At 60.1% G+C, this 18,884-nt stretch overlaps 7 protein-coding genes across 7 annotated transcripts; all 7 read right to left on the bottom strand.

Moving 5' to 3' along the window:
• Positions 1-142: 142 nt before the first annotated feature.
• Positions 143-2,671, bottom strand: LSCM1_05452 (uncharacterized protein; the record flags this gene model as incomplete). Its single annotated transcript, XM_067322915.1, has 1 exon — positions 143-2,671. One exon carries the CDS (start codon positions 2,669-2,671, stop codon positions 143-145), a length of 2,529 nt encoding a protein of 842 aa, XP_067178280.1.
• Positions 2,672-3,647: 976 nt separating this feature from the next.
• On the bottom strand, positions 3,648-4,085 carry LSCM1_05451 (uncharacterized protein; the record flags this gene model as incomplete). Its single annotated transcript, XM_067322914.1, has 1 exon — positions 3,648-4,085. One exon carries the CDS (start codon positions 4,083-4,085, stop codon positions 3,648-3,650), a length of 438 nt encoding a protein of 145 aa, XP_067178279.1.
• An 876-nt stretch (positions 4,086-4,961) lies between these two features.
• Positions 4,962-6,698, bottom strand: LSCM1_05450 (uncharacterized protein; the record flags this gene model as incomplete). The annotated part of the gene is made up of 1 exon (XM_067322913.1): positions 4,962-6,698. The coding sequence occupies one exon, from the start codon at positions 6,696-6,698 to the stop codon at positions 4,962-4,964; it is 1,737 nt and encodes a 578-aa protein (XP_067178278.1).
• A 1,034-nt stretch (positions 6,699-7,732) lies between these two features.
• On the bottom strand, positions 7,733-9,685 carry LSCM1_05449 (uncharacterized protein; the record flags this gene model as incomplete). The annotated part of the gene is made up of 1 exon (XM_067322912.1): positions 7,733-9,685. The coding sequence occupies one exon, from the start codon at positions 9,683-9,685 to the stop codon at positions 7,733-7,735; it is 1,953 nt and encodes a 650-aa protein (XP_067178277.1).
• Positions 9,686-10,665: 980 nt separating this feature from the next.
• LSCM1_05448 (uncharacterized protein) lies at positions 10,666-11,574 on the bottom strand (the record flags this gene model as incomplete). The annotated part of the gene is made up of 1 exon (XM_067322911.1): positions 10,666-11,574. One exon carries the CDS (start codon positions 11,572-11,574, stop codon positions 10,666-10,668), a length of 909 nt encoding a protein of 302 aa, XP_067178276.1.
• Positions 11,575-13,220: 1,646 nt separating this feature from the next.
• On the bottom strand, positions 13,221-14,204 carry LSCM1_05447 (uncharacterized protein; the record flags this gene model as incomplete). Its single annotated transcript, XM_067322910.1, has 1 exon — positions 13,221-14,204. One exon carries the CDS (start codon positions 14,202-14,204, stop codon positions 13,221-13,223), a length of 984 nt encoding a protein of 327 aa, XP_067178275.1.
• Positions 14,205-16,207: 2,003 nt separating this feature from the next.
• On the bottom strand, positions 16,208-17,569 carry LSCM1_05446 (uncharacterized protein; the record flags this gene model as incomplete). The annotated part of the gene is made up of 1 exon (XM_067322909.1): positions 16,208-17,569. The coding sequence occupies one exon, from the start codon at positions 17,567-17,569 to the stop codon at positions 16,208-16,210; it is 1,362 nt and encodes a 453-aa protein (XP_067178274.1).
• Between the last annotated feature and the right edge of the window lie 1,315 nt (positions 17,570-18,884).

Here is an 18,884-nt window from a genome sequence, read left to right as displayed (position 1 = left end):
AAGGCCCCTGAGCGCACATGACAGAGCCACACTCGCACGCAAAAAAGGCAGCAGCAGGGAGGCGCGGGAGAAACAGCGAAGCAGACGCTGCAAGCCCACTTAGACGGCATCCGCGTCGCCTCGCCGCCGCTAACACGCTCGCTCATTCGCCCGAGAAGGCGTAGAATTCACGGAGAAGCTTGGTGAGGTGGCTCTCCAGGCGCAGCATACGACTAGGTACGACTGGTGGTAAAGAGGCGGCCGCCTGCACCTGCAATCGCATTGGTGCAGCGGCGCCCGCGCTCGCAACCCACCACTGCAGCTGCGTGCACGCCTCCGCCACCTCCTCCGCACGGCTGAGGCGGTGCGGCACGGCGTGGGGGCCGAGAAAAAGTCGCACATGCACTGAAGCTAAAAGGGCGCTGGCATACAGCCAACAGCAGAAGCAGAGCGCCTCCTCGCCGACTGCGATAGGCGGCCCAAGGCGCATGCAAGAGAGCTCCTCCTGCGTGAAATCGCCATTGTCCACCGGCTGAGGGCCGGAAGCGGCGGCGTGCTCGCCCATCCAGCCAACGATGCGAGGAACCCACAGTGCCACGTAGCGGTTCATCACGCGCTCCACCACGTCCAAGGTCGGTGCACCCGTCGGCGCCGCGGAAGAAGCATTATTGCAAGCGTCATGGACCCACAGTGCAATGCTCGTCCGCCGCTGCACCGCCTCGCGTACGCCGTCCAGCGCCACAGAAAACGGTACGAGAATGTTCGACGCATCCCGCTCCCACGGGTGCAGGCGAAGCAGGGTCAGCACGCACACCTGCAATGTTGTGACACCGAACGCCTCCTGCGAGGTGGCCTCCATGAACAACGGCTCAGCGGCAAAGTCACATAGCAGCTTGGTGACGGCGTAGAGTCGTCTAAAGCGAGACTGGCTCAGCACATATTGATGGATGGGCAGCAGATCATCCGCGGAGCCGAGGGTGCTCTTTGAATGCTTCTGCCGCCCATCGGTGCACGCCTGTGTGAGGCGCGTAGAGAGGTCGATCTCCCGCGACCACTGCACCAACAGCTTGAGCAGCTGCGTGAGGGTCTGCGCTTCGAGGTTCAGCTTCTCGATACAGTGCACTGCGTCCGTGTACGGGTCAAATAGCTTTTCCTGGCTCACGCTTTGCCGTGCGAAGACAACGCCGATGTCGTCGAGCGTTATGGCATCGCGCAGCCGTGCTATGGACGTCGCCAGAGCCGTCTCCTCTGCGCGGTAAACCTGGCTGTACAGGTTTAGCAAGACGGGGTAGCAGTGTTGGAAGACGCGGTCTGCTACCCAGCGGCCCACCAGCGCCTCCCCCCCGCAGTCGAGCACCTTCGACTGATGCTCCGCTCCCACCATATCCAGCACCCAGCGCACCGCCGAGCGCGCAAGGGAGGCGATATCGCGCAAGGCGAGGTCAAGATCCGCAGCACTAATGCGCCGCCCGATCGCCGGGTGGATGCAGCCGCCGTACGCATTACGCAGCGTGCACCAGCCCAAAGGATTGCTGTAGCCGCCGGCACCCACCTCCGTGTCTACACCACAGGTTCCATACAGGCAGTAGAAGCACCGCCGGAATACATGCAAAGCAGTTCTGACGACCTTGTGAGAGTTGAGTAGCTCCAGCACGCAGCTGCGCACGTACTCCGTGGAGTTGGACTGCTGGATGCCTACACGAAGTCTGTCAGCACCCTCATACGCGACACGGCGCGCCTCGGCGTCGGTGTTGTTCAGCAACGACTCCCACTGGAAGCTTTCTCGCCACTCGTAGACCTCCGCGTCCGTGCGGGCCTGAGGAGTCAGACTGGGCAGCACGAGCTCTCCATCGGTAGGGCTGGAGGCGGTGCGCCAGTCGGCAGAAATTCGAATGCCGGACGGAAGTGTGACGTGTCCCTCGCCGATGCATTTGCCATCACGCCACACAACGTCAAGCACAACGCCATCCCATCCCGGTCGCGACGCCGGAGGCCATCGAGCCGCCTCGAAAAGTGCGTGACGCTCCGCAAGTGACGCACCTTCGCGGCCCACGCACCCCCATCCACCATCGCTGGTCAGCCGAGAAAGGCACCCCTCCACCTCAGCCGGACAAACGAAAAGAGTGCCTGTGTCGTGGAACTGGCCCCGGCGGAAGCGCCCAGTGTACCGGCTCCCGCTAGCCCACAGGTAGCACCCAAATCCTTCGCGCTCATTCTCCGCCCACTCCCCGACGTAGCGATCGCCGCTGGACGTCACCAGTTCACCCCAGCGATGCCGCGATGGCTGCACCGAGGCGGCCCATGCGCTGAACTTGGAGCGGGTTGACGTGGGGGGTGTCCGCTTCGCTTTCAGCTCCACAAAGCCGCAATAGCGATCCCCGTTCGGATAATCGACACGAGTGGAGGAGGATAGGTCGGGCCGATCCATCCGCCACCGCGCCCAAAGTGTGAACTGGGGAGTGTGCAAGCGGCCGTAGCCGTCACGCCAGCGCTGCACAAAGTGTCCCTCGAACCATACTTGGCCGTCCCAAGAGCGCCACACCCCGTGTCCGTGGGGAAGGACGACGCCGTGCCGCACCTCGACCGCGCCGTCATACGAGTCGCCAAGTTCCAAAGAGAGGTGATGGCGGGCGCTGTTCGCCGATGGCGCTGCTGCTGCCGCAGCGGCACCCTCTCGCGGAGACGCCCGCATGCGCTTCGACATGCACGGAGAGAGAAGTCAAAGACAGAAGCGGAGAAGTGAAAGAGCTCATGATAAACGAGAGAGGGAGATGCGCACGGCTTCTTTTTTTTTTCGGCCGCCTCAACTCTTTTGGTTGGCCGCCAGTCCGGTCACGAGCCACCACACGTCGGCGTGCAATACCTCCGTGGAGGGTGAAGAGGAGGATACGCGGGTGAGCTTGGATGAGGAGGGCCGCAGAGGGAGGAAGAAGCGACCCACGCACGGAGTGAGAGGGATTGAAGGGAAAGCAGTGAGTCGAGCAGTGGCAAAGGTGAGGGCCTGAGGAAGAGCACGAGAGGCGCGTAGTTGCCAGAGCATCTACGGAAAATGTCATGTCCCGTTAGCACCGTAAAAGGGTGTACTCGCCAACGCGCCCATAGGGAAGGAAGGAGCTCGATACGGCTGGCGCATGCGCCCCCCCATCGCTTTCCACCACCGACTGCGGCACCGCCCTCTCTTTAAATGCAGTCGTGGCGGCCGCCGCACGCTGTCGGCGAGACTGATTTCCTTTGCCCTTTCTGCGTTTTCCGTTTTGCTTTCATCTGACAGTGCTAAAAAAAAGTTTGAAGAGCTCAGCACGCGGAGGAGAAAACGAGGTACGCCAAAGGTGCAGTGCCGCACGCGCCGAAACAAGCCCAGATGCGCGAGAACAGTCAGTGAAACAGAGTGCGCGCATATGCGGGCGGTGGTAGGAGGACGGTCGAGCACATATCCGTTAGCGGCATGAAAGCCCAACGATACATCCTTCGCATCGCAGCCGTCCCTGCAGGGCAAATGGCACAGCACCCCCCCTCCCCCCCGAGAGGCGCGCGCCTCCACTGCCTGCTCCCATCCGCACCGGCTGCCCCTCTTCATCTCGCCCCAAGCCACTCGACGAGACTGCTTCTTGCAACGGTAGGCGCACAAGCACGCTTACTTTGGTGGTCACGTCCTTGCCGCCTTTTTCTCAAGTGATCGCCTCACACGGCTTGTCGCCTGGCGAAGCTGCAGGAGCGGCCGTGTCTTTCTTGGACCCCGCTGAAGCTTCGCGCGCAGCCCTCTTCGCTGCCTCGTACTGCTGATAGTAGTTGTACACTTCCCTATCATCGGCGTACTTGAGAGCGGGGTCGGGGTTCTGATACCAGTTCGGCACAAAGAGCACGATGCACACCACCACTGCTGCGCACAAGCCTATAACCGTGATGAGCACGCGGCCCGTCCCGTACGCGATCGGGAAGGAGACCGCCAGCGACCCCCACAGAATGCGCTGGAACATAGTCGCGCAGAACTCCTGGTCCCGAAGCGACATGGGCGAAAAGAGACCTGCTACCCAGCGTGCGGCGGGGTGCACCTTGCGCCGTGCAGATGCAGCGGGATGCGCGGCATGTGTCGCAGTGGTGTTCATGAAGGGCAAGCAAGGATCACGGCGTCCAATGACGCCAGTGGGAGAGAGAGAAAGAGCGCGCAGAAACAACGGAGAGGAGGGGAGAGTGAGGGCGAAGGCGAGACGATGCGGCAGCTGCGGTTGTGGTTGCCACAATGAAAAATGAGAGCTTCAGGGCAGAGGCCGCGTGCACACGCAGAGGCACCACACACGGGACAGTAGAAAAGGCGCACGCGGGCGAGAGAGAGGGAGAGAGAAAGCGCACACCAGGAGCGGAGGGGGGAGGGAGCGGAGGTATAGGCAAGGGCTGGACGGGAAGAGGGAGAGAGAGACATGGCAGTTGTGCTGACTGCGAGTCCCCCTCAATGGCACTATGCAGCAGCACAAACTTAGATACGGTACACACACACACACACGGACCAGCAGGTGCGACCGGCGTTGGTCCTCTGCCTGGCACCCCTCATGAGCCTCCGCAGCACGTCGTCGAGGACTGAAATCGCGAACGAGTCGAGCCGGCAAAATAAGACGGTGGAAAATGGTGACAGCGACCGATGTTTTAAACGGCAGACACAGAGAAGGGAAGGCGCGCGCACGTCCACCCGTTAATGTTCCTCTTGATGATCTCTGGCGCCTCGAGGAGGAGAGGGGGGAGGGCGTGAAAGGGACGATGGAGAGAACAGGAACGAAAACAGGGGCACCTGCGCCATTCAAACGGCGTGCGCACGCCCGTCGACGCAACTCTGCATTAGTATGTCAGAAACTCAGCTCGAGGTTTAGGCGCCCTGCCCACAGCAGTGTAGCAGCGAGCCCCATCACCCACTGCCACCTCGCTCCGACCGTTTCGCGGGTGGCCTTCCGTCACCACCACTACCCCACAGCGCTTTATGCCCTCTGCGGCTATTTACTCTTCCTCGCGTACTTGACGCGGTAGGTGGCAATCCAATGCAGCATTGCCGTCACAGCGTTTTGGTGAAAGGCGACGGCAGTGGAGAAGGTCGCAGCAACGGCTGCGATGCCGCCGCCACCTGCACCACCACCACTACCACTAGGAGAGTCGAAGGCAACTTGCGCGTCAGAGAAGGCCTCTGTTTCCTCTGCGTCGTACTGCGGGCAGTTACGCCGCATGAGGAGAGCCGCAAAGGTCAAGGCCAGTGCCCGTTCAGTCACCCCGTTCACCTCTTGGTTCGCTAGCAGGCCGCAGCACAAGTCAAGTATCCAAAGCAGGATGCCGCGAAGGTACGGTGGCATACACTGCATGTACCCGACAGGGTCGCAGTTGAAGAAGGACGAGTCGAAGACGGCGATGTCCATCTGCGCTAGCCAGATGAGTATGGCGCCCATGATGACCGCCGGCGGTGACCGCTGCAGCACCTCTGGCAAGCGAGTCGCGCTGTTTGGGAAGAGGGCCTCGGCAGTGACGGCATTGGATGAGCCGAGCTTGTCTGATCCTGGGGCGTAGCGAGCTGGTTGTGCAGCGGACATTGGCGGCTGGTACCGGCGGGAAAGCGGCGCCTTCTTGGCGCCAGGCAGCGAGGTCCAGTAGCTGAAGATTGTCTCGGACATTTCCATCTGATCCATCAGGGTCCTCGTCAGCCGCATCGTCTCCGCCATGATCAACTCGTTGTGAGGGCGGTAGTTGACAGCCTTGCCGAGAAACAGGTGCACGACGGCGGTGCTGGTGTACCCCTTCTGCCTAATGAACGCGTGCTTCAAGACCTGCAGCATGAGAGGGGCGCTGTACTCCCCAAGGGGGGAGTCCGGCACCGTCAGCGGGAGGCACCCCGGCAGACGTTGCTTGAAAAGGCTCTGCTTTGGCGAGATCACCGCGAAGGTCACAAAGTACTTCAGGACGCCGTTCACGGAGAGCACCACCATCTGCTCATACTCCCAAAGCACAGCGCGCGGGGGCTTTTGCATGACGAGGTGCACGTCCACTGACTCCCCCCGGTGCAGCTCCGCCTTCTCCAGTTTCGCTTCCATAAACTTGTCCTCCGCACGCACGCCGTCTATGACGGTCTGCGTCTGCGCGACCTCGATCGTGAAAGCCTTCGAGCCGTTGTTCTGCACAGTGACTGTGGCAGAGAACACCTTCGCGTTCTCCGCGACGTCGTCGACGTGGTTGCCCACGAACCGGTAGTGCGGGTTCGTCACGCTTAGCTTCGGCACATACCTGAGTGTGGGCAAGACACGGCGCAGCTGCGCCAGTCCGATCGGGTCGTCGTGGTTAGCGCGTGGGATAATGTTGGATGATTTGGCCTCCAGCTCCGCGGTAAGCACGTCAAAGGCGAGTCGCTGGCACCGCGCCGCCCACGTACCGCCCGCGTTGACGCAAAGTTTGCGAATGGTGCTCAGCACGGCTTCAGGGATATCCTGGTTGGGGTACATGTACCCATACAGGAAAGGGTTGATTTGCGAAGAGTGGAAGGCGTCAAGGCGCTCCTGTGCTTTTTTGATCGCCTTGGCGTCAGAGGGCAGCGGCTGCGTGTGGATGCTGCTGCGCCGTGCATTGAGGAAGCACTCGGTCAGCTCTCCCGTGGTGAAGGCATAGCTCGACGCCGCCGGGGACAGCACCGCCACGTTGGTGCTCACGCTCACTGCGCAAGGGAGGCTGCTGAAGTCCGCAGAGGCAGACATGAGTGCCCACACCGACGAAATGGCTCGCTAAAAGGGAAAAGATAGTAAACAATTGGCAGCAAACGGCGATAGAGGCAGAGAGAGGCGCACAGACGCCAAAGAGAAAGCTGGCGCCACCCCTGCGTAGCAGACTTCAAGAGCGCAGCCGCGCGACGAGTGGGTGATAGGAAGACGAGAAGCCTCAACGTCACTCAAGCGTACACAGAGAGGGAGATGAAGAGAGACACACACGCGAACCTCCTCCCCGGCGAGCCCCTGTTTCAGTCACGCTGTTTTGCTTTCCCTTGGCGTATAAGCCCGGCCGCCGTCCACTACCGTGTTGCTGCTGTCCTTTGGCTCGCTCGATCCATGAGCGTGAGCAGGGCGAAAAGCGAGCGAGCGCCATTGCGCCGATAGCAGTTCGACGAACCTCGTCAAGTGTGTGTGTGTCGGGGGGGGAAGGAGGGACAGAGGCAAGAGCACGGGTGAGCGATCGAGAGAGTGCAGGGACGTAAAGGGAGCACAGGAGAAAGGGGTGGACTATGGGAGGGAGGAGTGCAGGATTCAAAATAGCTCCCCTGCCGATGCGATAGCCACGAGCCGGCAGCACCGAGTGTGCCTCTTCCGCTTCGCTAGGCCAACACGCACGCGTTTAGACCCGCCTCATGTAGAAATGCGACCTGAGGGAGGTGAGGAAGCAGGAAGCGCAGGGGTTGGCGGGTGGCGCACCGCGACTCTCTCGTCCCCTCGCATCGCTGCCTCGATGCCACACATCCGGGCATGCCGACGCGTGAGCTGCAGCCCTAGTGCCCATCAAGATGTCGAGGTCGTTGCGCAGGTAAGCGCAGAAACAACGGCGCAAATGCGCCCCTCGCTTTCCACATGGACGACTCTAGTCGTCGCCGTAGCACAAGGTAGTGCACGATGGGGAGAGGGTCGACGAAAAGAAAGAGGCGGCGAAGGCAGACGAAGAGGGGAGGGGAGGCTTTCGAGGAGATACGAACCATGAGATCGCTTGCGCATTCACGTCACGCGTGCCCCTACTTGTGGGCGTTCTATTGGGCATTGTGCAGCCTGAGCAATTCGTCGTTCAGGAAGGCAACGCTCTCCGAGAAGGTGATCAGCCGGCTCCCGTGCGGATCGATCTGCCCCACCATCGACTCCGCCGCCTCCTCGCCTTTGCTCGGGTCCAGCTCACGCAGGATAGAGGCGAACTCGGAGCCGTTCACGATGCCGTTCTGGTCGCTGTCGTGCCGCCGGAATATCTGCACGTAGCGTTCCAGAAAGCACACGTGCCCATCCAGCTGGAAGTCTAGAAGCAACCGCACAAAGTCCTTGTACAGCAGCTGTGAGTACGCCGCCGTTGGCGACAGGCTCGACCCCTCCTTTCGATCGCGCTGCTGCTTTAGGGACTGCCGGTATAGGTACTGATGAATTATGGTCGTGATGAGGGCAGCGTCACTGACGTTGTACATGTACTGGACTACCTCCTTCCACGCGTCCTCGGCCACCGTGCCTCTCATCACCTGCTGGAGTGCGTTGTTGAGCTCCACCACACCGCCGCGAGGCTGCTTCTCCTTGATGTGCATGCGCAGCAGCTCTTTCACCGTCTCGCGAAGGTGCTGTTGGACAAAGCGGAACTCCTCATCGACCTCGTTGCGCAATATCTTGCCAAACACGGCAACGTCGTTATCCTCCGGCGCGTAGCGCTGCACGGCCCTCACAATGGCGGTGGCCCACTCTAAAACGATGTCCCGGAGTCCATACCTTTGATTCAAGTAGGTGTACATGTGCTGCTCCATTGTCTCGAGAGGCAGCTGGTTCTGCTTGCACTTGCCATCGTACCTCATCTTAGAGGTGTAAATGTCCTCGATGATTTCCTTCAGCTGCCTCAGCGACAGAACCTTCGTGAAGCTCAGCCTCCGCGCCTTGGGTTCAAAAGATAGCCGCTGAGAGCGCCGCGCGAGCCCGGCCGGCGGCAGTGGCTGCGGGGAGACGCCCAGACGGCTCACGTCCATTTGGGTGGCGTGCCCCATGCGCACTAGTGGAGTCGCTCCGAGCGACGCACTCGCACCCGCACTCGCACCATTGCCGTGCGACGCCTCCTTTTCCATCGACGGCTCCTGCGCCCCGCCTTCTGGCCAAAGCTCGATGAGAGAGCGGATGTCCGCCATGGCGTCCTGCACATCCCGCCGCGTGCGAGCCACCCTGCCATCACGATCGCGCAACAGCCGGCGCCAGTGCATGTCGTACTGGTCCATCATGGCCGACTCGTAGCGCAGCAACGCCTGCAGCTGCCGGCCAAGTAAGTCGTTTCCACCTTTGAAGACGCTCCGTATGAGATCGTCAAAGCAGAACTCGTAGAGAAGGCGCCGCGCCTTGAGCACCTCGCCCTCCTGCGCGAAGGCGTCCTCCTCTGCTGCTGTCAAGCACATGACGTGCTGGACGACGCGTCTCATGTAATCCAAGAACACCTGCGCGCTGGAGGAGCCTTGGTGGCTGACATCCGCGAAGAGGCGCTCGATGTCTGCCGAGTCCGTCGGCTTCCAGCACGCTCTGCTCGCCAGCGGGGTCTCCACCGCAGAAGGGATGTCATGGTCGGCAGCGCTGCGCCCCCCCTTCTCTGCCGGGCCAACCAGGGTGGTGCCATTCAAGCAGGCGAGGGCGGGAAGCCGCATGATCAGCTGCTTCTCCGCCTCTTCGACCGGTGCAGGAAGGCTCACGGAAAGAGAGGCAAGCCGCGGCAGCGACAGCAGTCCATCGAGAATGTGGTGAACGCCTCCAAGGGGGTTGAAGCTGAGGTCAAGTGTCTCGAGCCTGGACAGCGCCGAGAGGTCTCGTGGGAGGTCGCGGAGCTCGTTGTGCGACAAATTGAGGCACCGCAGCCTCGGCATATGTGCCAGAAGGGGTACCACCACATCCAGCGAAGTCAAGTGCATGCCAGATAGCGACAGCTCTGTGGCATCCCAATTGCCGCGGATGATATCTTCCGCCTTTCTAGACGACATGGCAGACGCACTTCGCTTCTCTCTCTCCCCCAGCAGTGCAACGTAAAGGAAATGTGTGCGTGTACAGTGAAATAGACCACTCACGCCGACTGTCGACTCGGGGGTACACCTGGTGATGCCTGACTGTTGAATGGCGTGTACGTTCTCGCATATTCTTTCAATCAGCACATGCGCCCCATCAGCTACGCGTGTTTGCCCGCGCGCTGCGTGTGCCAAAGGTGTGCTCAATCAGCGGGGGAAAGGGTGTGGGGCACACGGACGCAACCACAACGGAGAGTAACACTTGGGAGAGAGAAGGGGGGCCGCGAAGGTGAGGGAAAAGAGGGGAGATCCACAGAGGGTACACGAAGGGCACAAGAGGAAGCCCCGTCTATCGCCCTCCCCCCTTTTCCATTGCCAATATACCGCGAGTGCCAGACGGCGAGACGGCGGCGAGAAGTTCAGTAGAGGTGCGAGAGAACAGGGACACTGAGGGGCACCGGTGAGTGAAGGGAAGAGGGGGAAGCATTCACTTCGTTAACCTCTCCCTTCCCTCCTTTCTTCCTCGCCTCCACTCCCCTGCTGGCCCATCATCGACACACTTCCGTTGCTTTGTTTTACTTCACTTGGTATGTGTGTGTGTGCGTGGAGACCGCCACCTCCGCTCCCCCCTAAAGAAAGTGAAGGAGCCGCTTGTCCAACGGCTGCAGTGCGGCAACTCAGAAGCAGCAGTCCACGAGTTCATGTGACGCCGCCCTATCCACACGCCGCTGCTCACGTGGTTCTCGTCTACGGCACACAGTATCCGACCTCACGAAGGCGTGCGACACATCACAACACAGGAGCGAATAGAAAAGCCCGCGCACAGAGACAGTAGCGGAGTCGCCCGCTACTCCAAAAGGCTTGGGGGAAAAGCATGTCCGCCCGAGCACAAACTCAAGCAATCACATACAAACGAGAGCATCACCGCGTCTCTGTCACGTTTCACTGAGCCGTCCACCTCACGCAGCGGGTGTGCCGCTGCTGGCGGGTGAGGCGACGTCGTCCGCCGCTGTTCCCACACGGGGCGGCTCTTTTGACACATAAAAAAATAGCGGTACCAGTGACTGTGTCGTGATGTGCTGGCGGCAGAACGGGCACACCGCCTCCTGCGGGTTCGACTGGATCCACTCAGCGATGCACCGCCAGCAAAAAATGTGGCCGCAGCTAGTCGCCGCTGGGCACTTGCGGTTGCTTAAACACAACATGCACTTCCCTGTCCGTGCGTCCTCCGCATCCTCGTCACTGCTTGTGGTAGTAGCCGCTTCAGCCGACCGCCTCGCCTCGCGCGAGCTGCGCTCCTTGCTGTAACGCCAAAGGCGCACTACCAGCTCTACCAGCAGCACGAGGCCCAGCACCAGGTACGAACCCGGGGCACCATCACTGTCCTGCAAGGTCCGCGACGGCTTCAGGCTCAGGAACCGCATCCGCACGATTCGATGGGGAAGTGTGCCGAATCGCTCAAAGAGAAACAGTGCGCAGAGCACCATCTTCTTCAGTACCTCATCAACATCCGCCGCGGACATATCAGGAAAAAACTTGCGGGCCGCCCAGAACACCGCCGTCGGCTCGGCAAGCTGCAGCATGGCGAGCAGGAACACGCGTGCCGGTCCCACTGTCTGCCACGGATGCGCCTTTGTCACAGGCAGCAAGTCACAGAACTCGTGTCCGAGGGTCTGTACTCGGGACATCGAAAAGAGTGTGTAGAGAGAGCTGGCAACGGCAGGAATGTGTGCGTCGTACTTGTTCGTGAGCTGCGCGCCGAACGTGTTGATCATTAGCTCTGTGATCGGTCGCGCAATTTGCGTGTCGCTAATGTGTGCATCTTTGTACGAAGAGCGGAGGATGAAAGGGGCAGTGGCTGGCTGCATTTTTCTCCCGTCAGGGCACGAGAGAGCCACAAGACAGATGGAGGGAGGGAAGGAGGGAGGGGAGCGTGCGCCTGTTAAATCGGGCGAAACAGGTGAGCGGGGCGACTGTGTCGACCTGTCTGTCTCTTCTCCCCGGAAGGGGTGATGTGAGAGTAAAGAGGGAAGAAAAAGGGATATGCACGGAGATGCGCAGAGGTGTACGTGTACGACTGTGATGGAGAGGGCATTGGTCAGTTGCACGGGGGGGTAGGGAGGCGGGGAAGGGGGAGAACAGCGGCGAGCAGGTCCGTTGAAACGCATCAGAGGCGGAGCAGCACAGCTCCCAAAGGCGAACGGATGCCGGCAGAGAATAGAGCTCCGGCAAAAAAGCGGCGGAAAGAAGCGCCGCCACAGTGAGAGGGAAGCGAATAACAAAAGACGAAAGCGGCTGTGCACACGTGGCGCACCGCCTTTGCGTGGCTCCATCGCCTCTCCAAAGCATCAGCTCCACTGAACGCCTTCACGTACCGTCGCGTGAAGGACTGGCAAGGCAGCAGGCGGCCGACAATACGAAGAGAAACTGCAAGATACTTTTTTGTTTATTGTAGTTGGCATCGCAGCCTACACAGGCATACACCCGTACAAGCGCACGTGTGTGGTTATGTGTGTGGGGAAAAAGAGACGTCCGCGCCCGAGTACGCGCTCATCCACAGTGTACAAAACTGTTAGCAGGCTGAAAGGGCAGAGAAACGGCGAGGGAGGAAAGGGGGGCACATATGCACATCCCTGTTCATGCGCGCGCATGTGCATAGAGAGCGTGTGAAGGCGGGCGCATAAACACGACTGCGGTCACTGGGCTGACGCAAAACAGGGAGATAAGAAGAGAAAAATGGACGGACAAACTCGCACACACACACAAGAAAAACACAGAGGCACAGATAGACAGAACACACGTATGCGCATACATATATATATATATATCTGTGTGTGTGAATGTGATGGCAGAGGGCACATACACAAGCACCCGCTCCGACTCTTTAGCGGCAGTACAGACGTACATGCCAAAGGCGCCAAGATGCTCCCAGTCTAACGGATCCATGAAGCGCCGCATGCGACTCACGGCGTCGGTAGATGCGGCCTAGCACTGTCGGCAAAAACTGAGGAAGGAAGAGGAGCGAAGAAGAGCGAAGAGGAAGGGGCGTGAAGGACGGCGGTCCCTCCTTCAGCTGGCCCGCGCTTGTTTGGGGGGGTGCGAGGTGATGAAAAGAGGGATGCGCCTTCCTCGCTTGTGCTTTTTTGAAGGGGGTTCAGAATGCCCACAGCGCTCTCTTCGACGTGGTCGAAGTCTGACTCTCTTTCTTTTTCGCCCATCCCTTTCTCCTCTTTGCTCTCTCGCACGCGTACGTCTGCGCATGCGGCCCGCCAACATCGAAGTATGGTCAAGGAAAGTGTTAGAAACGTGTGCACGGAACATGAAGCTCGAGAGCCTCATCGATGCTTTACCGCTCCCCTTTGGGGTGAGGTCAGCAACGAGACGAAGGAGGCGATTCCATGGGCCTCGGTGTAGAGCTGTTTTGTTGTTGCGTGCGCGTGAGCAGCGTCATCAGTGCGAGCCAAGAAACTTTCACGAGGATGGCATCTCAGCGCCCCTCTTCACAATGCCCCCTTCATGGGTGCTCGGCATCGCCATTGTCGAAGAGAGTCGCATGCGACGATGCTTCGCGGGTCGTGGTGACGGGCGAGGGCTCATCGCTGACGTCATCGCAGCCGCCGGCCTCGATCACCACCTCAGAGCGAGCGACTGCGCATGCCTTCTCCTCGTCACGCCAGCCGGTCATCGCAGCCCACACGTTTGCGAGAACGCTGCCGTGGGTGAAGACGTTCTCATCCGAGTCCTTCGCGGCATCGCCCGAGGTGAGGTTTTGCGAGATGAGATACGTATGGTAAGCTGCCAAAGACCACGCCAGCAGGCCAAAAACGAAGGACAGCAGAATGAGGATGAACTCCACGCAATAGGTGTCGATGAGGGCGGAGGTGAAGGCGCTGGGGCCATCTTTGATGACGGCCGATGTCTTGCTATGCCGGGCGACTCGCTGAGCGAAGCTCTGAATGCCGCCGCAGAGGGCCGTGAACAGCATTATAGAGAGCACCCAGACAAGCACAAAGTAGGAACGGTAGTTCTTCGCGCCTATGCACGTTCCTGTCCACGGGCAGTGGTGATCGCGGCGAGCCACGCACCGATCACAGTAACGGCAATGCACCCCGCGATATGGACGGTAAATGTTACAACTATAACACCACTTTATCTCTAGACGGGCTTGATGGATATCACCGTTCTGGTCCACGTACTCCCGCTCGCGCCAGAGCGACTCGTGCGGAGGCGCGTCAGGTGGAGGGGGCGGCTGCCGCGGATGGACGCCCGGGTCTGACAAGCTGCACAGAAGCAAAACTGCCAATGACATCAGCGCCGCCAGTCCGACGATTACGCGAGCCGCCATGACCTCATTTGTGAAGAAGACGAACAGGAGGGAGCAGACCAATATCAGCGTGACGCTCAACACCATGATGCGCCAGTCGGGGCCAACAAAGATGCGACCATTAAAGAAGACCTTAATGTTCCCATTGCGCCTTGCCGGCGCAGGTAGCGGCATTCACGCGACCCCCGCCCAAAGGGCGCGCACCGGCACAGCACAAGCAGATCTGTAAGGCCGCTCTCCCTGTTCAGGGAAGAAAAATGGCAACGAAGCGGATCGCGAAGGGGAGGAGGCAAGAGAGCGAGAACGAAAGGCACAGCAGGCAAAACGCGATGGGGAGGGGAAGGCGAGGGAGCTGTGGAGTGAGCGAGGGCGATCAACAAAAGAGCACACAGCCTGCAGCATACAAAAAAAGGGAAAAAACACGACCGCACCCAGTTCGCGAGCAGCGCACCACTAAGAGGTACACGAATCAACGCATAAACAGACGGGCCCCGTGCACCTGTGCTTCTCTGCCCGAGGGGGGGAGCAGATGGCGAGAGGAGGAGTGAGCTAAAAGAAAGCCACCCCTTTTTCCTCCGGACTGGGGGTAAAGTGGCTGTCTCTTTCTTTCTCACTCCGCCTGGTCGCCTCCAATGCAGCACCAATGAGGGATGAAAGGGGGGGTGGAGGAAGGGTACCAGTAGTGGGGGGAGGGAGGGTGAGCTCGTCCAGCACACGCGCAGTCACAAGCACCCCCCAAACGCAAGCGCAGATCAAAACAGTTGATGAAAGGCAGAGAGCAGAGAGAGTGCTAAAGCGCAGTCGTCTTATCTTTGCTTAGCCACCAGCGTTTGTGCCGCCCTAATGGGGAGAAGAACTTGCACGCACGCGAGGTGACTTCATACACAGCTGGCAGTGCGTGTGAGCAAAGGTGAGGGGTCGCGTCACCGAGAAGAGAGCCAAGCGAGCAGGCAACAGCGAGGGTGGCCGCACAGAGAAGGTTCAAGAGACGCTCAAACGCAAAACAGGCAAGGAGGCGGAGAGCACGGCAGCGAGCAGAAATCTGTGCAAACCTACTCGTAAGAGACGGCGTGGTTGTGCAAGTGAGAAGTGGAAACAGCGATGCGCACGATGGTGCGCGTGAGATGCGTGTTGAAGAGAGCCACGCTGAGCAGATGCAGAAGCACACAACTCGTCTCCGCTCGCAGTAACGCGCAGGCCTTGGGCAGCAACAGCGCGGGGAGGCCCGTCAGCCGTAATGCCTGTGGAGGTCCGTCTCACCGTCCGTCGTGAAGAGAGCAACTTAGCTGGGGAAGCGAGGCTCTCTGTCTGTTGCGCACTCCTTTGAAAAGGCGAATTCGGCGGAGTTAGTGGATGGGGAGAGGGAGGTATGCTGATGAGGAGGAGGATGAGATGCGTCGTGTCGCGTGCGTGGTGGGTGTACAGGCCAGCAAACTGCATGCGGCGGTCGGTTCACATCGAAACACGCACGCACGCACGCGCTCAAACTGAAGGAGCGACGCTGGTGAAGTGGGAGGGGGGAATGAAAGCGATGACGGACGGCACGCAACACCAAGAGGTTAGGGACGGGGATAGGCTTAGGAGAGAGCTGGGAAAGCCCTGCTGAGGCACCGAAGCGATTAGCGGCAGCAGTGGGAATGGGCATGAAGGAGGGTGGTGACACTACTGCCAAAGCGCATTGCCGTGTAGGCGTACGCCGCTGAAGAAGCAGCCGTGACAGCGGTAGGAGAGCTGGAGGGCAGCTTCAGGTGTGCAAATCCTCGCCCATGAAAGCGACACTCCCTCCCCTTTGCCGCCTGACGAAAGGGACGGGAAGAGAGGGTGCGTGCGTGCGCGGTGGTCTTCTTTCAGGGCAAAAGCGGAGGACGATAATGTGCGCGTGAACGACACGCCGGCAACGGCAAAGTGCACGAGCATATGCACAGAGAGACGCACAGCAGCAGCGCTATGCCATTCATCCACTACGCACACGATACAGTATTGCTACACCGCCACCTTGGCACCCCTCGTGCGTCGCCTGTCGGCGCGCAAGCACAGCAAGCGGGAGGGGGCGTGCCCCCGGAGCAGGCTCATGCAGAGCGTCGTTGGGTAGTGTAAAACACGCGGTGAAGAGCACATGTGGGCATCACCATTGTCGTAGCTGACACCGAGCAAGGAACTCAGCGGCACGGCCTGCCTCACTCAGGGATGCAGAAGTAGTTACAGAAGTGCTCGCCCATGTGATCTTCTCGCTGCCAGTGCAGCCGGTACACGTTACGCACCTCGAAGCCGTACTTGACAAGACTTGCCTCCATGTTCACAATTTGGTTGAGAGTCCACGGCAGGCACAACACGCACTTCTCACCACTCGTTTTCGCAGCTTCGTCCTCTATCAACTCCTCCAGCACCCGTCGCACATAGCCCCAGCCAATACGCGCCTCTCCCTTCGTCGCTGACAGCTTCGTTGGGTTGTAGACGCAGCGGAGCTCATATGGGATGAGTGCCTGCATGATGGAGGCTCCCCACCCCACATCAGCGCCTGCCGGATACAGCATCGGCGGCTCCGCAGAGCTGCTTCGCAAGATGTCGAGGAAGCGGTGGTGCAGCCCAATAGCAGGGAACGTGTTGTTCTTGAGTGGGAAAAAGACCGCTGGTACGAGCTTGTCAATCTTGTCGAAGCTCACGCCCTCTAAAATGATGCCGTCGCACACCTCCGCGACGGATCCAACTTTCGCGAAGAACGCCTTCTCCCCAGCCTGGGGGCATGGGATGGCGAAGACGGTGACGTTGTGCTGCGGAAGCACCATCTCAACCATGTTCACCGCGTAGCAGGTGTCCCCTGCGGCATCTTTGTATCGCACACATGGTGGTGGCAGGAGGCTTGCGTACGCTGGCGGCACCTCCGCCAAAGTGTGCAGCAAGGTGATGTCGCGGAAGTATTCCATGATTTCGCGCCGGCCACAGCGTCGCCAATAGCGAAGATACCCATAGACGAGGGTGTCCGTGTGGAGCGAGGCGTACATGATACAGCATAACGCCACAACCAGTGCAAAGCCCAGGCGCATAACGCGCTGGTACGCAGTTGCCACATGAAAGTTGAGAAGGACCTCTCGCTCAAACCGCTCGCGCTCCACCATCGCATCGAGAGCGGCGTGCGCGGCCGCACTGTCTTGCCTCGCCGAGGTTGATGCGCGGGCAGCGGCGGTGCCACGGTGGATCGGGGACTTCTTCGCGGCCTTGCCGAGCCACTCCGCGATCTTACGATGCTCCTCCTCCACGTTGCGGTTGTACAGCCATGACTTTCCACCTTGCAGCCCACGGATGCCGTTGATGAGGCGGATCAGCAGGACGTGGCGCACAATCGGCAGCTGCAGCCACGGTGCGCCTGGCATGGGCGCGTAGCTGTTCAGCACGTCGCGTATTTCTTTCTGTGGAATGTACTTTCGGCTTCTGTACCGTTTGTTGATGGCGTAGCACTGGGCGTAGAGCATCTGACTCGCCTTGTCAAAGCGCAGACGCTTGGGGAAGCTGTGCCGGTAGATTTCGAGCAGGGTGCTCATAGTAGGCAGAGAAAAGAAAAAAAAGAGGCCGACGGTAGACGTACTCAGGAGGCGACGCCGGGGAGGGGTGGCGGCGATGATATCCGAGACGCAGCAGATCGACGCCCGCGCCAATGGGGGGGGGGCAATCACCTGTTCTGCACTTTTGCTGTTGGCGGTCGCTGAAAAGGGTTCGAGGAGACTTGCGCGACCCCTCCTATCCGTGAGGTTTCGACAAGCTGCGGGGCGGCGAGAGGGGGAGAGGGGCACGGCGCGACACCGCGTGGATGAGATATAAGAAGAGGGAGTTGCACCTGAAGAAGAGAGTAGTCAAGTCGTCACTTCCTCACGAGCCCCGCACACCGCGCGACGCCTCGCCGAGCACGGGAACGAGAGCACACGCAGGGGAGGGTGATCGGAGATCACAGTGCGCCTGTGAAGCCCGCAGCCGCGACACCCCCAGCGTCCTAGGATCCTCCTCGTGATGCGTTCACCACCCTTCTGCAAGCACCCGCACAAGACCGCGAAAAATGGAAGAGAGGCAGTGCGTGGACGACTGTAGGGCGCAAGAGGTCTCTGCGCAGCGCAACACCGGCGCGGTACGGGGCACCCGCAATCGCCGCCCAATTAGCCTAAGTGCAAAAAGATGAAGCGAAGAGGAGGGTGAAAAGAGAAAAAAATGGGCCGACGGTCGCGGAACTGGGCATGCGAGACGCGCAACTTTGCTCTCGAGCGCACCCGCTCACATATCTTCAAATCGGCGCACGGAGGTCAGAGCAGTGCGCGTGGTCGGAGACAAAGGGTGCGAGAAAGAGAGAAGGGAAAGGGGGGAATCAGAGGAAAAGGGCAGCCCTTAATGGAGTCTGCCGAAGCTTCAGCGAAATGCGCCATCAGCCAGACAAGCTCCGTTTGCAAGCAAGTCATCGCGCCCTAGACGGGCCCACTGCATCGATTGCGCGAACCTCCCCTCCCTCGTGCTCTCTCTCCGCCCAAACGGTGCTGCGCAAGTGTGCATATCACTTTTCACTGGATGACTCATTTTCAGTTCGGGAGGCACCAAGGCGAGCCTCCCCAGACTTCCGGATTACAGTATGAGACGGGCAACTCGCCCACCTTCACAGCAGAAGCGCCTCTCTTCTCCGCGCCCCACCCCCATCTCCCACTCTTCCCCTCCCCTAACCGTACGTGACTGCAGCCCTGTGCCTCTCTGCACAGCGGCCGGGCGACCTAAACCAAAAAGGGAAAGGAAAGAGGGTGAAGAGCGAAAGAGGCACATTAGCAGAGGGAGGGAACCTAAAAGCTCGGGCGCACGCCCGCACGCACCACCTTAACGGCG

The sequence above is a fragment of the Leishmania martiniquensis genome, chromosome 25 (assembly GCF_017916325.1).
Source record: "Leishmania martiniquensis isolate LSCM1 chromosome 25, whole genome shotgun sequence".
Taxonomy (NCBI): domain Eukaryota; phylum Euglenozoa; class Kinetoplastea; order Trypanosomatida; family Trypanosomatidae; genus Leishmania; species Leishmania martiniquensis.
The sequence above is the reverse complement of the archived record's forward strand: the minus strand, read 5'-3'. Positions and strand labels throughout refer to the sequence as shown.